The sequence below is a fragment of the Schistocerca serialis genome, chromosome 2 (assembly GCF_023864345.2).
Source record: "Schistocerca serialis cubense isolate TAMUIC-IGC-003099 chromosome 2, iqSchSeri2.2, whole genome shotgun sequence".
NCBI classification, from domain to species: domain Eukaryota; kingdom Metazoa; phylum Arthropoda; class Insecta; order Orthoptera; family Acrididae; genus Schistocerca; species Schistocerca serialis.
Genome location: NC_064639.1, coordinates 757,656,693 through 757,671,149, shown reverse-complemented (window position 1 = coordinate 757,671,149; position 14,457 = coordinate 757,656,693). Strand labels below are relative to the sequence as shown.

Here is a 14,457-nt window from a genome sequence, read left to right as displayed (position 1 = left end):
ATTCCAACTATATCTAACTTTAACCTATCCATTTCTCTTTTTAAATAATAACCTACCTGCCCGATTAAGGGATCTGACATTCCATGCTCCGGTCCGTAGAAGGCCAGTTTTCTTTCTCCTGATAACGACGTCCTCTTGAGTAGTCCCTACCCGTAGATCCAAATGGGGGACTATTTTACCTCTGGAATATTTTACCCAGGAGGACGCCATTGTCATTTAATCATACAGTAAAGCTGCGTGCCCTCGGGAAAAATTACGGCTGTAGCTTCCCCTTGCTTTCAGCTGGTCGCAGTACCACAACAGCAAGGCCATTTTGGTTAGTGTTACAAGGCCAGATCAGTCAATCGTCCAGACTGTTGCCCCTGCAACTACTGAAAAGGCTACTGCCCCTCTTCAGGAACCACACGTTTGTCTGGCCTCTCAACAGATACCCCTCTGTTGTGGTTGCACCTACGGTATGACTATCTCTATCATTGAGGCATGCAAGCCTCCCCACCAATGGCAATGTCCATGGTTCTTGGGGGCGGGGGAAATCCTAATTACACTCCCAATTTTGTACAAAAATAATCTCTCGAGCCTTATCTTTCCAGTCACCTAACACCTCCCAAAGCCCAACCATTCGCTCACAGAGGATCATTCAACTCATGACTCAGTACCACCCAAGACTGGAGGAACTGAATTACATTCTCTGCCAGGGTTTCAACTTCATCTCAGTGTGTCCTGAAATCAGAAATGTCTACCCACTCTCCTTCCCATTACCCCCACAGTGGTATTCCACTGCCCACGGAACCTACACTATATTCTCGTCTATCCCTAGACAACCCCTTCTCCCAGCCCCTTGTCTCTTGTCCCATGTCCCTGTAATAGACCTAGATGCAAGACCTGTCCCATACATTCTCCCACCACCACCACCAGCACCTACTCCAGTCCCGTCACAAACATCACCTATCCCATCAAAGGCAGGGCTACCTGTGAAACCAGTCATATGATCTAAGAGCTCAGATTCAATCACTGTGCTGCATTCTACATGGGCATGAAAACCAACAAGCTGTCTGGCCACATGAATGGCCACCGGTAAACTGTGGCCAAGAAACAACTGGACTGTCCATTTGCTGATCACACCACTCAACACGATGTCCTTCACTTCAATGACTGCTTCACAGCCCATGCCATCTGGATCCTTCCCACCAACACCAGATTTTCTGAATTGCGTTGGTGGGCACTCTCCCTGCAATATGTCCTACATTCCCATAACCCTCCTGGCTTTACCCTTCATTAATCGTCATCCTCACCCATATAGCCCCTTCCTTGTTCCCATTCCAGCACTACACAGCCCTCTATTCCACCAGTGCACCCAATCTTTTTACTTCTCTCCTTTTTCGCTAACCCCCTACCCCTATCCATCGCCCTCTGTCTATCCTCTCGACTGCACCTAGCTGTCCCACTATCCACCTCGTCCCTGCGTGCTCCCAGCAGCATTGTACCGTCCCCAACCCCAACCATGCTATACCTCCCCCTCCCAGCGCCAGCCTCCTCCTTACACCCATCTGTTTGCTTCTCCCATAATGCCCTACTGCCCACAGTCTGGCTATAGCTGCCAGAGACTGTGGTCGTGTGTGTGTGTCAGTTGCCTTTAAATGGCCTTGTTGGCCGAAAGCTAGCTTTCCAACAGCCTTTTTGTTGTGCCTTTCTGCAACTCAGCATATCTGCTGTATAGAATGTATTAGTGGATTATCATAATCTCTCTTCTCACAGCAATCAGTTTGCATGCCTTTATGACATATGGTATGTCCTTCAGATTATCCCACCCCTTACAGTCTAAAGTTGGTAAATCTCAACATCTGGTTGAATGCTGAATTTTATTGCCTTATTGACCTCCTAATAAAAGTTGTTTCTAACTGTTGATGGGACAGAAAGAAAGTCACAATCTTGTTGGAGTTAAGCAGATACGGCATCATTCTGCCACATGATAAGATAAATTAATTTTCACAGTGAACTTGAAGAACGATGTCTCCATAATTGCAATGTCAACCATATTGCTAGTCTATAATATGAACAAAGTGCTTTTGTCTCTTTAAATTCTGAATGTGAATCGACTTAATGTATTTCCTGTGATACTTTAAAATACACTTACTTACATTTCTACTCAGTGCAGTTGTTTTTTCAAGGAGTTGTAGTGTGTAGCTAGTATGTTAAACTAAGGACAGTAGAAATATGTAGTTTTTCGTGTTAAGAGATCACAGTGTGAACTTTATTTGCGTACATGTGTAATATAATTTTCACTGCATTAAATGTATCTCTTCATGCCTTGAAATCATTTAACCTATGAAGCCTCACCTGCCCCCCCCCCCCCCCCAGCACCCCCCCACCCCACCCCCCCACCCCCCGCCCACATTCTCGCTCCCTTGTTTATCTATTGATAATTGTTGTCCTTTAAGTAGACTGCACTTTTTCTAACCAATTTACTGGAGAATTGGCAAATGTTTCTTCTCATTTCCCAGTCAAAGGGAGTTCCTGTAATCAGTGGAATGACTCTTGGGTTATCAAACGCAAGATGTGAGGGTATTTGGGGCTGCTCACAATGGTTCTGGATGTTTGTCAAATTGCGTTTCTCATCCAGGAATGGATTCATTTGTCCCATTACATAATTAGAGCACATGTTGGCAGTACAAGCAAGCCCTAACAAAGCACTATTATTGTCTGCCAGTTTGCAAGTATGGGTCTAAACAAGGGAGAAACAGTCCATTCATTAGTTTTGCATATTTGTGCACGTAATTTTCATTTGCCAATTTGGTATTTGTATACGTGATGCAGAATTAAAAGTGAGGTTGGTGGTGCCAGACAATGTAAAAAGTGATTGTGCATTGCAGCTCCTCCTCTGCTCCATTTCCTGGAGTACCCTACCAGCCATTCACCTTATGTACCCAGTACAGAAACAAGTCCATGTCATTAAGGCACATGGTAATCCAGGGAAATAAATTAGCCGGTGTGGAAGCTCAGTAGATATGCAGTAAACACACTGCTGCATAATGTATATTCTTATATATCACCTTAACAGACAGTTTTATATTTTGGTGAGTGGAGGATGCCTGGTTTTACTCCTGTGATCTTATTTTAGCTAATGAAAACACAAATGTGGTAGGTGTTTTCCATAGCTGGGAAATGTCTGTGCTCCTTCCTAAATCAGTAGAATGAAAAAAGTAATGTGTCCAACATGACAAGCTCGTAAAGTGTTCTACAAGTCTGCCTAAAGGTCTTTGCCCTATGGCTTTCTTCTCTGACTCCTCTCCCATCCTTGATCCCTCCTCTCTTGTATAGATGTACCCAACCGATCTCCACCTCTAGTTTCCAGTGTAATATCAGCTCCCTGAGCTTCTAGTTTTTTCTTGTTCAACATTCTTCTCTCTCATAAATGGTCCATATATCTTCCACAGATTTTACTTCAGAAACCTTTATCTTTCTCTCTGTATACATACCTTTCTCCATATTTCCGCATCATATAGAAATACAGGTAATATCCTAATTTTTGTTCCTTTTGATAAAATTTTGGGTGATAGTTTGTTGGGTGAATATGAATGTTGTTCTTCCATTTCTGTACTTCCATTTTCAACATTTAAAAGCTCCTCAAAATGTTCCTTCCACATTTCCATACCTTTTGTTCTTTCCAAAACTATATTGTCATTTTAATCTTTAACTAGCTGACAAACCGAGCATTGCCTGAGTATTCATTTTGCCAGTTTTCTGTTAGAAATGAAAAAAAAAAATGAACTATGTTTGTAGTGTGATATAAAAAAAAAATAAAAAAAAAAATTGATCCATGTATTCATGAAAACACCTTAGAAATTATGCAGCAGACTCAGTGTGAGAAGATCCCAGACAGTTTCTGTTTACTGGGTGCAGCTGCTTTGCATGCCTACAACATTATTTTGTAAATGTCTCTATGGCACTACCTCTTCATAGCTCTGTAGATGGCTATTGTTTTCACCTAGCTGTTTGCATTTCTTAGTTGAAAGCTATCAAAAGCACTGCTACATGTCAGGGATCGCAGTGGTCTCGCGGTTCTAGGCGCGCAGTCCGGAGCCGCGCGACTGCTACGGTCGCAGGTTCGAATCCTGCCTCGGGCATGGATGTGTGTGATGTCCTTAGGTTAGTTAGGTTTAAGTACTTGTAAGTTCTAGGGGACTGATGACCACAGCAGTTAAGTCCCATAGTGCTCAGAGCCATTTGAACCTTCAGCTGAGTTGACTGAATGAGTGTCTTAGTAGCAAAGAGTAAATGTATTAAACTTCATGCATGATGCAACATTTTGCACATGTCTCAGTGTTTATGATGTCATATCTCTTGAACTATGTGTCATACCATGATATATTTGTGTAAGTACATTCAGTGGCATATGTGGATTCTGTATGTGAAATATGTTGTGAATAGAGTTAGTAGCAAAAAAGTAATAAATTTAAACATCATGCATGATGCAGCAGTTCTTCACACATGAAAGTTTTTTATAGTATCGTATCTTCTGATGTGTGTCAAACAGTGATATAATTCTGTAGGTACAGTCAGTGGCATATGTGGGTACTGTCAGCAAAATATGTTGCAAATAGAGTTAGTAACAAAGAAGTAATAATTTAAGCATTGTGCTCAGTGCATTGATTTTCATCCATCTCGATGTTGATGACACCATATGTCCTGAACTGTGTGGTACCATGATATAATTTTGTAGGTGTATTTAGTGGCATGTTGTCTGCAAAATTTTTTATGAATAGAGGTGGTAGCACAAAAGTAGTAAATATTAATATCATGTGCAGGATGGCACTTTTCCACAATCTCATTGTTTATAATGTCATCTCTCCTGAAACATTCCATGTGGAAAAAATATATCTAAAAACAAAGATGATGTAACTTACCAAACGAAAGCGTTGGTATGTTGATAGAGACACAAACAGACACAAACACACACACAAAATTCAAGCTTTCGCAACCCACGGTTGCTTCGTCAGGAAAGAGGGAAAGACGAAAGGATGTGGATTTTAAGGGAGAGGGTAAGGAGTCATTCCAATCCCGGGAGCAGAAAGACTTAACTTAGGGGGGAAAAGAACACGTATACACTCGCGCACGCACACACACACACACACACACACACACACACACACACACACACACAAACACACACACACACACACACACATACATATCCATCCACACATATACAGACACAAGCAGACATATGTAAAGGCAAAGAGTTTGGGCAGAGATGTCAGTCGAGGCGGAAGTACAGAGGCAAAGATGATGTTGAATGACAGGTGAGGTATGAGCGGCGGCAACTTGAATTTAGCGGAGGTTGAGGCCTGGTTGGTAACGGGAAGAGAGGATATATTGAAGGGCAAGTTCCCATCTCCGGAGTTCTGATAGGTTGGTTTCAGTGGAAAGTATCCAGATAACCCGGACGGTGTAACACTGTGCCAAGATGTGCTGGCCATGCATCAAGGCATGTTTAGCCACAGGGTGATCCTCATTACCAACAAACACTGTCTGCCTGTGTCTGTTCATGTGAATGGACAGTTTGTTGCTGGTCATTCCCGCATAGAAAGCTTCACAGTGTAGGCAGGTCAGTTGGTAAATCAAGTGGGTGCTTTCACATGTGGCTTTGCCTTTGATCGCGTACACCTTCCGGGTTACAGGACTGGAGTAGGTGGTGGTGGGTGGGTGCATGAGACAGGTTTTACACCGGGGGCAGTTACAAGGGTAGGAGCCAGAGGGTAGGGAAGGTGGTTTGGGGATTTCATAGGGATGAACCAAGAGGTTACGAAGGTTAGGTGGACTGCGGAAAGACACTCTTGTTGGAGTGGGGAGGATTTTATGAAGGATGGATCTCGTTTCAGGACAGGATTTGAGGAAGTCGTATCCCTGCTGGAGAGCCACATTCAGAGTTTGATCCAGTCCCGGAAAGTATCCTGTCACAAGTGGGGCACTTTTGGGGTTCTTCTGTGGGAGGTTCTGGGTTTGAGGGGATGAGGAAGTGGCTCTGGTTATTTGCTTCTGTACCGGGTCAGGAGGGTAGTTGCGGGATGCGAAAGCTGTTTTCAGGTTGTTAGTGTAATGGTTCAGGGATTCAGGACTGGAGCACATTCTTTTACCACGAAGACCTATGCTGTAGGGAAGGGACCGTTTGATATGGAATGGTTGGCAGCTGTCGTAATGGAGGTACTGTTGCTTGTTGGTGGGTTTGATGTGGACAGATGTGTGAAGCTGGCCATTGGACAGATGGAGGTCAGTGTCAAGGAAAGTGGCATGGGATTTGGAGTAGGACCAGGTGAATCTGATGGAACCAAAGGAGTTGAGGTAGAAGAGGAAATTCTGGAGTTCTTCTTCACTGTGAGTCCAGATCATGAAGATGTCATCAATAAATCTGTACCGAACTTTGGGTTGGCAGGGCTGGGTAACCAAGAAGGCTTCCTCTAAGCAACCCATAAATTGGTTGGCGTACGAGGGGGCCATCCTGGTACCCAAGGCTGTTCCCTTTAATTGTTGGTATGTCTGGCCTATGAAAGTGTAGAAGTTGTGAGTCAGGATGAAGGTAATGAGGAAAGAGGTTTTAGGTAGGGTGGCAGGTGATCGGCGTGAAAGGAAGTGCTCCATCGCAGCAAGGCCCTGGATGTGCGGAATATTTGTGTATAAGTAAGTGGCATCCATGGTTACAAGGATGGTTTCCTGGGGGTAACAGATTGGGTAAGGATTCCAGGCGTTCAAGAAAGTGGTTGGTGTCTTTGAAGAAGGATGGGAGACTGCATGTAATGGGTTGAAGGTGTTGATCTACGTAGGCAGAGATACGTTCTGTGGGGGCTTGGTAACCAGCTACAATGGGGCGGGCGGGATGATTGGGTTTGTGAATTTTAGGAAGTAGGTAGAAGGTAGGAGTGCGGGGTGTCGGTGGGGTCAGGAGGTTGATGGAGTCAGGTGAAAGGTTTTGTAGGGGGCCTAAGGTTCTGAGGATTCCTTGAAGCTCCGCCTGGACATCAGGAATGGGATTACCTTGGCAAACTTTGTATGTAGTGTTGTCTGAAAGCCTTATGAATGTCCTTCAAAGGAAAGTATGTGCTCATAATGCTTAGGTTGGCTGCACTTGCGTAGCTAAGAAGTCTGTGTCCATTATCTCTACTTTCCGTGTGCAAGCTGTCTGTCCCCACTATTCCCTTCCAAATGTTTCAGCCTGCTGACTTTAGCATTGGGTCTCCAACAGTGAGCATCATATTTCATAGAAACTGTCTTTCTTTTCATCATCTGCTATATCAGTTGTGGGACTTTGTGTAATTACTGTTATTTTTTGTAATTTACCTCTTAGTCTTATAGCAGCTGTTCTGTCATCAGTTAGTTGAAAATCAATTTCTGCCACTGCTATTCTGTTACTGACCATGAAACATACTCTATTTTGGAATTTTCCATCTTCCAATCCACTGTAGTATAGAATGTGCTGGTCCGTTTCCAGCTTTTCTGTTCCTAGGTATCTTGTTTTTTGTGGTGCAACTAGATCCATTACACAACCATCAAGTTCTTCTGACAGAATATTAAAATTCCCAGATGTTGCCAAAATTCTAATGTTCCATTTTGCAATCATAAGTCCTTGATCATAAGTCATTTTTGATGTTCCATATTTCCATTTTCATCCGAGGCACATTCTTGATGTTTCATAACAGGTTCCTTTTTATGAGACGGGTTGTTAACCCAGTGCCCAACCCCCCTCCTGGAGGTCCAGTCCAACTATTTTTCCATGGTGGGTATTTTATTTCCTCACTACCCTATAACTCTGCGGGCAGCAGAGCTGACAATCTTTCCCAAATTTCAATGGGGACACTCCCATCTGAGGTCACTGACAAATCCCTACAAATGTAATCAAAAACTTTGGTAGCTCTTTTTAGCTCTTTTTTTAGAATTTGCATGCTTCAGCTAAACTGCACAGTCACGGAGTCTGGAGAACAGAAGTTTTATTCATTACAGAATTATGCACATAAAAGTGAGGGGATAACGATCAGTCCTCTGGGATATGAAAGTTCTTTGTGTCACCCTTAAAATTTAGTTCTTGTGGCATGACACATCTCAAAACTGAGCAACACATTTATATAAAAATTGCAATTTTGGGAAATCTCCGCTTCCCATGCCACTATTTATTTCTGTGCATGCCCATGAACTGCATATTTGAATGTGAATCTTAATGGGACAGGCAGTGAAATTCTGTTTAGATCTTCCATTTTAAATTTAAGGGTTTTGGGCCTATCAGACACATACACCTGTAATTATTTAATGGACAGAACTGATAAACTGTACACAGAGTGACCCAAAGCATATTATTTTGCAGTACTCTGTTTCTGCATCATGTTCAATTACTTTGGATAGTAACCTTTTGTCCACATTATTTTCTAAATCTTTAGCAGTCTGATAGAATGGTGCATTAGCGAAAAAGTCCACAGTAAATACATCTCAATTAAAACACAATCTGCGAGTGCTCTACAATATTGCAGAAGATTTTTTGATTGTGGTTGTGCAATAGTCTCCACCAAGAAGCAGTGGAAGAATCCACTAACTTTGTCAAGTGTGCCAGCACTCCACAGTTAGGACACAGTCCAAAAATTAAGAATACTCAATTGTTTAAAAATTGAAAAGGTAATATGTTTACGAAAAATTTACAAATACACAGCTGTACAGCAAACACTATTTTTCAATGCAGTCACCTTCATTCTGAATCCACTTTGTGAGCCAAGGGATGAGTTTTGTGATACTTCCATCAAAAAAGTATTCCACTGTCTCTTTGGCCCATTATTTGATGGCACTCTGGACCTCATCATCTGTAGAAAACTTTTTCCCATCCATGAACAACTTCAGAGATATGGAAAGTTGAGTATCTGAGGGTTCCAGATCAGGGCTGTGAGCATTGGGGTTGATGATGTCCTAACGGAGTGAGCTTTTTTGTGGCATTGACTGTGTGGTGACATACAGTGTCATACAACAAGCTCACTGCCTTAGTTTACATGTCCTTTCTTTTGTTCTGCATCACTCTCTGTAGTTTTTATAGTATTTCACGGAACTGTGCAGCATTAACTGTTTCTCCCTGGGAATATGATCACAAAAGACAGACACCATGATTTGTTAGGTCAAAATGATGGTTTTGAATTTTTTGCTAATGGTAAAGAGAGAAGTCTACACAACAGTGATGGTCTTTTCATCACAGAGATGTAGTGGGACACCCACGTTTCATAGCTAGACATAACAGAGTTAAAGAATTGGTCACTTCCTAATTCAAAGCACTCAAGAAATTCACGTGAAACCTAATTCAAAGCACTCGAGAAATTCACATGAAGATGTGGCTCTGTTGACATTGTGTTGATTGTGAAATGTTTTGGTTTACACATCACACACAGGTTTTGAAAACCAAGAGTTTCAGTAATGATTTCATCCAGAAGAGACCAGGAGATTTCTGAAAACATTGCATTTGTCTTGCCCAAAGTCAATCGATGGCCACCACAAATCATTTCCTTGACATTGTTCACCATCTCATCAGTCACAATTGTGGCATGCCCACTCACTTGTTCATTGTGTACATTTTTTCTCCTGGTTTGAAGCTTACAACACCACTTGTACACATTAGTACAATTAATCACACCATCCACAAAAAGAATTTTGATTTTTTTAAAAAATCTGGACTGCCACATTTCCTGTTACAAGAAGAAACTGGTTTACACTTCTCAGCTAGCAGCTGATAGAATTCAGAATAGACACACTCATTTTAATGTGGCACAACAAGAGTTTTCAGCTGACAGAGACAAACAATTTTACATTCTATTTCTGACACCTTGGTCAGGAACACAGAGCTTGCAATTCTGTCTGAAAAAAAAAAAAACAAGCTTTTGAATGTCTCAGGCTCAGTACTGTAATTAGTGGACATGTCTTATTTGTGTACTTTTCAGTAGATAACAAACAAAATGCAAAGTGCACTTATCATCACAGTGAAGAGCATACATTATCAGAATAGGTGACATGTCATTAATGTATTAGTTATTAACTATGGGTGAATTATATTCATAAGAGAAAGACATTTTGTTGCCATTGTGATATATAACACAAAACTATGTAAGTCCAGAAATAATGTTCTGTGTATTATGGAGCTCAACACCAGCTGTTTCTTATAAATATTTTATACATAAATGTTGACAAGAAGTAAGTAGAACAGGAAATGATGGTGTATTTTCATTTTCAAATACCAGTACCATTATTTTGCATTCCCTTTTTTTATGTTACAGCTAATCAGAAGTCTGGAAACAAAGATGGTGGAATGGTCCTGGCTTTGTTTCGTCACCTGTTAAACCCAGCACAGGTTATTGACTTGGCTGAACATTCACCAGAGGCAGCACTTGAGTGGTGTTGCTTCTTGAATGAGAAGGGAATTTCAACACGTTTGCTTGTTGCTGGTGGAGATGGAACAATAGGCTGGGTGCTGAATGCTGTTGAAAAGAAGAACTTGATAGTTAGTTTCACTTGTAATTCTGTTATGCCAGGATTGTGTGTGATGGAAGAGAATGTGAGCTTACTAGTTACTGAAATATGAATAACTACAGCAGTGAGCAAATGGAATTTTACTGTTTCATTTTCATACCTCTCAAATTATTTTAGCAAGGGCACTAACACACACACACACACACACACACACACACACACACACACACACACAAAATAGAACAGGGACAGCTATAGAAACCCTCACAGGCAACCAAAAAGTAGAAATTAACAGGTTTCATATGTTTTGAAAATGATTCATATTTCTGGAGGGAAAGAAGGGGGCAAACTGATAGAGTTAAAAGAAATATATACAACTAAAGGATGAGGGGATAGAGACAACTGTACAAAAGAAATCAAAAGATGCAACTGTCTATAACAATGGATATTAAATAGTTGAAGAGAGGCCTCATTATGACAAATAAACCACAGAACCGAGGAGGACCTAAGTAAGGAAAGGTTTGAAAGTAAATGTGAAATAAAAACAAAGAAGATAAGTGTGGTATTTTTATCCTTTTGAGGGTCTTCCCCAACAACAATACATCAAGCTCTCCATGTGACAACTAGCCCTGAGGGAACCAGAAGTAGAATTATTGATTTACACTTTTTTGTGTCTACAGAACCTTTACAAAATTGTAACACATCTGCTTAGGGACATGAAAAACCATTTTATTTTATGCCCAATTTTGGTGTAATTTTCTGCCACTTTCAGTATTATATTCTGCCAGTTTTGCCATTATGTTTTGCTGATTGTGGTATTAGTTACTAGCAGTTAATTTCTTAACTACCTAATGTTCTTTATGTTTTGTCTTTTTTTCATTGTAATGTTGAAAATAGACCCAGTACCAGTTCAAGAACATTTTTTCCATCCAAGCAACTTATCATTTGGCACCTCTCCTTTGCCTCAAATATTTTCACCTGCACCAGTTTTTGCCACAGTTGTGATATACACTGTATACAAATCTTGCACTTGGGCAACCTCCTTAGTTTGACACTCCAAATGGCTACTGCTAATTGTGATATGTCCTGTATATAATTCCTGCAGTTGTGGCACTCTTTCAGCATGATGTGTCAAGCAGTGACTTCTGTTGTTTGGGCCCTAAACTGCTTCTGAATATACGATCATTTACGTTATATTTATTGACAACTCAGCTCATATTTATTTATAATATAAGAAAAAAGAAAAAGAATTGCAGGATGTGTTGAGTTGCGTGACCAGTTTAATGAGTAGATAATATGGATTCAGAGTAAACGAAAGAAAGAAAAATAATGAGGAGTAGCAGAAATGAGATTAGCAATAAATTTAATCTCAAAATTGTGGACCACAAAGTAGACGATGTGAAGGAATTCTGCTTCCTAGGCAGCAAACTAACCCATGATGGGTGGAGCAAGGAGAACATAAAAAGCAGACTAACACTGGTGAAAAGGCCATTCCCGGCCAAGAGATTTCTGCTAGTATCAAATATAGCTCTTAATTTGAGGAAGAAATGTCTAAGAATGTACATATGGAACACAGCTTTGTTTGGTAGTGAATCATGGACTGTAGGAAAATCAGAAAAGAAGAAAATCAAAGTGTTTGTATTGTAGTGTTACAGAAAGATGTTGAAAATTAGATGGACTGGTAAGGTAAGGAATGAGGTGGTTCCCTGCAGCATCTGCAAAGAGGAACATATGGAAAATACTAACAAAAAGAAGGGACAGAATGATAGTACATGTGTCAAGGCATCAGGAAATATTTCCATCATGTTAGAAGGAGCTGTAAAGGCTAAAAACTGTTGCAAAAGTCTGAGATTGGAATACACTTAATAAATAATTGAAGACATGGGGCAAGGTGAAGAGATTGACACAAGAAAAGAATTCTTGGAAAGCCACATCAAACCAGTCAGAAGAGCAGAGAGACAAAAAATTATTTTTATTAAACCCATTTTGTCTGAACTTCACACATTTCCTGCCTACATACTTAAGATCAAAATATGATTCCTAGGCTGTTGTAACCAAGTATTGTCAAAAAGAAGACAGTATATAATGTTTATTTAAAGAGACCACATTTCTGTTTTGAAAATGTGCAGATATCGTACATTAAATACCTATCACATTATATGATGCTGACAGTTTATGAAAAGGGTAGATTGCTACTCACTATATAGAGGAGACATTGAGTCACAGACTTGTTGTGCCTGTCTGCTGTACATTTGAGCTTTCAGGCAAAATGGTTCTTCATACAAGCTCAACTCACACACACACACACACACACACACACACACACACACACACACACACGACCTTGTGTCTGGCCTGTGTGTGTGTGTGTGTGTGTGTGTGTGTGTGTGTGTGTGTGTGTTTTCTACTCTAGAAGAAGGCCTTTCGACCAAAAGCTCAAATATATAGTAGACTTTTTGTTGTTTCTGTCTATGGCTCACTGTTTCCTCTATATGGTAAGTAGCAGACTTTACTTTTCGTAATATTGTCATTGTTCCATCCTGGATTTTCTATTATATGGTACTGTTAATAATATAAATTTTGATTGGCTCTTGTAAGAATTTTTTTGTGGAGCAATTGGTTCATGGTGTGGGTTCCTGTAGTCATGTCCTAGTTCATGAACCACGGGCAATGTATGAGTGGCCAAGTAAGTGGTCCCAACAGTCGGGATACCAGTTACTTTGGAATAAGGCTGGGCATCTCGGACATATTCTGAGTCGTGGTCACCTTTGTGCTCATACGGCAAAGACTACCAAATCCACCGGTTAGTCCCTCAACCGTTAGGGGTAAAACTCAATGGGACTCGGGGCAAGTAAGGCTAGTAACCTGCTTCCCTGGTACTTTAAATATGATGCTGGCAACAATCAGAGCAAAATGCCTCGGACCTTTGGAGGTGATGGAGTCCCACCTCTAACTGACAAACCAGAGACTCCTAAGATACAACTTGGCAAACAAATGGTAATGAGATGGGGAGCTATTAATATCAATGGGGGCTACTCTGGGAAGAAGGTAGAGCTGGCAGAGGCTGCAAGTATGATGGGGCTGGACGTTTTAGCTGTTAGTGACATTCGGGTAAGGGGTGAGAAAGAAGAGGAACTGGGAGAATACCTGTCAGGAGTCAAAGCAGGAATAGCGCAATGGGGTGTAGGGCTTTACATCAGGAAAGAAATGGAACCCAGCGTAGTTGCAGTAAGCTATGTAAACAAACGACTGATGTGGATAGATTTGACAGTGTCTAGCAAGAAAATTAGGATTGTGTCAGTATATTCGCATTGTGAAGGGACAGATCAAGATAAGGTGGATAGTTTTCATGAGGCACTCAGTGATGCAGTTCTTAGAGTAAAGGACAAGGACAGTGTTCTGCTCATGGGTGATTTTAATGCCAGGATTGGAAATCGAACAGAAGGGTATGAAAAGGTTATGGGTAAATTTGGAGAGGATATAGAGGCCAACAGGAACGGGAAACAACTCTTGGATTTCTGTGCCAGTATGGGCTTAGTAATCACAAACTCCTTTTTTAAACATAAGAACATTCACCGGTATACTTGGGAAGGCAGGGGAACCTTTTTTCTATAGAGGTGGAGCCCCTCCACGCCCACACCGGCGTGATGGCCAACACAAAAGGTCTACTGCCATCTCTGCATAAGGCTTAGTATTCACCAAAGTGAGGTGTCGCAGGATGTGGGTACTGCGATGTTTGCGTACGTCTGGTAGAATTAACCATTAACCGCTCATCTGGAGATAGATTGGTCGAGATCTGATGAAGGGTAGCGGTTTGAAGGGCAGAGGAAAAAAAGTGCCAAAGCAAGAGCCAAGGGAAAAAAAACTCTGCGAAAGTTAGGTCGGGCGGCAAGAGCAGTAGCGGTTGTCTTGCTGCCTGCGATAGGTTGTGCGAGGATAGGCTTTGTTAGTAGTGGGTATCATGCATGTCGATAC

The 14,457-nt window shown here is 41.3% G+C and overlaps 1 protein-coding gene across 11 annotated transcripts in view; it reads left to right on the top strand.

The window, feature by feature from the left end:
* LOC126457959 (diacylglycerol kinase epsilon) overlaps window positions 1-14,457 on the top strand; it is a 199,868-nt gene that overhangs the window by 93,765 nt on the left and 91,646 nt on the right. For all 11 annotated transcript variants that reach the window (XM_050094706.1, XM_050094707.1, XM_050094709.1 and 8 more), the window contains one exon: window positions 10,290-10,513. In XM_050094706.1, the coding sequence (XP_049950663.1) occupies window positions 10,290-10,513 (224 nt within the window). The remainder of the gene's footprint in view (window positions 1-10,289; window positions 10,514-14,457) is intronic.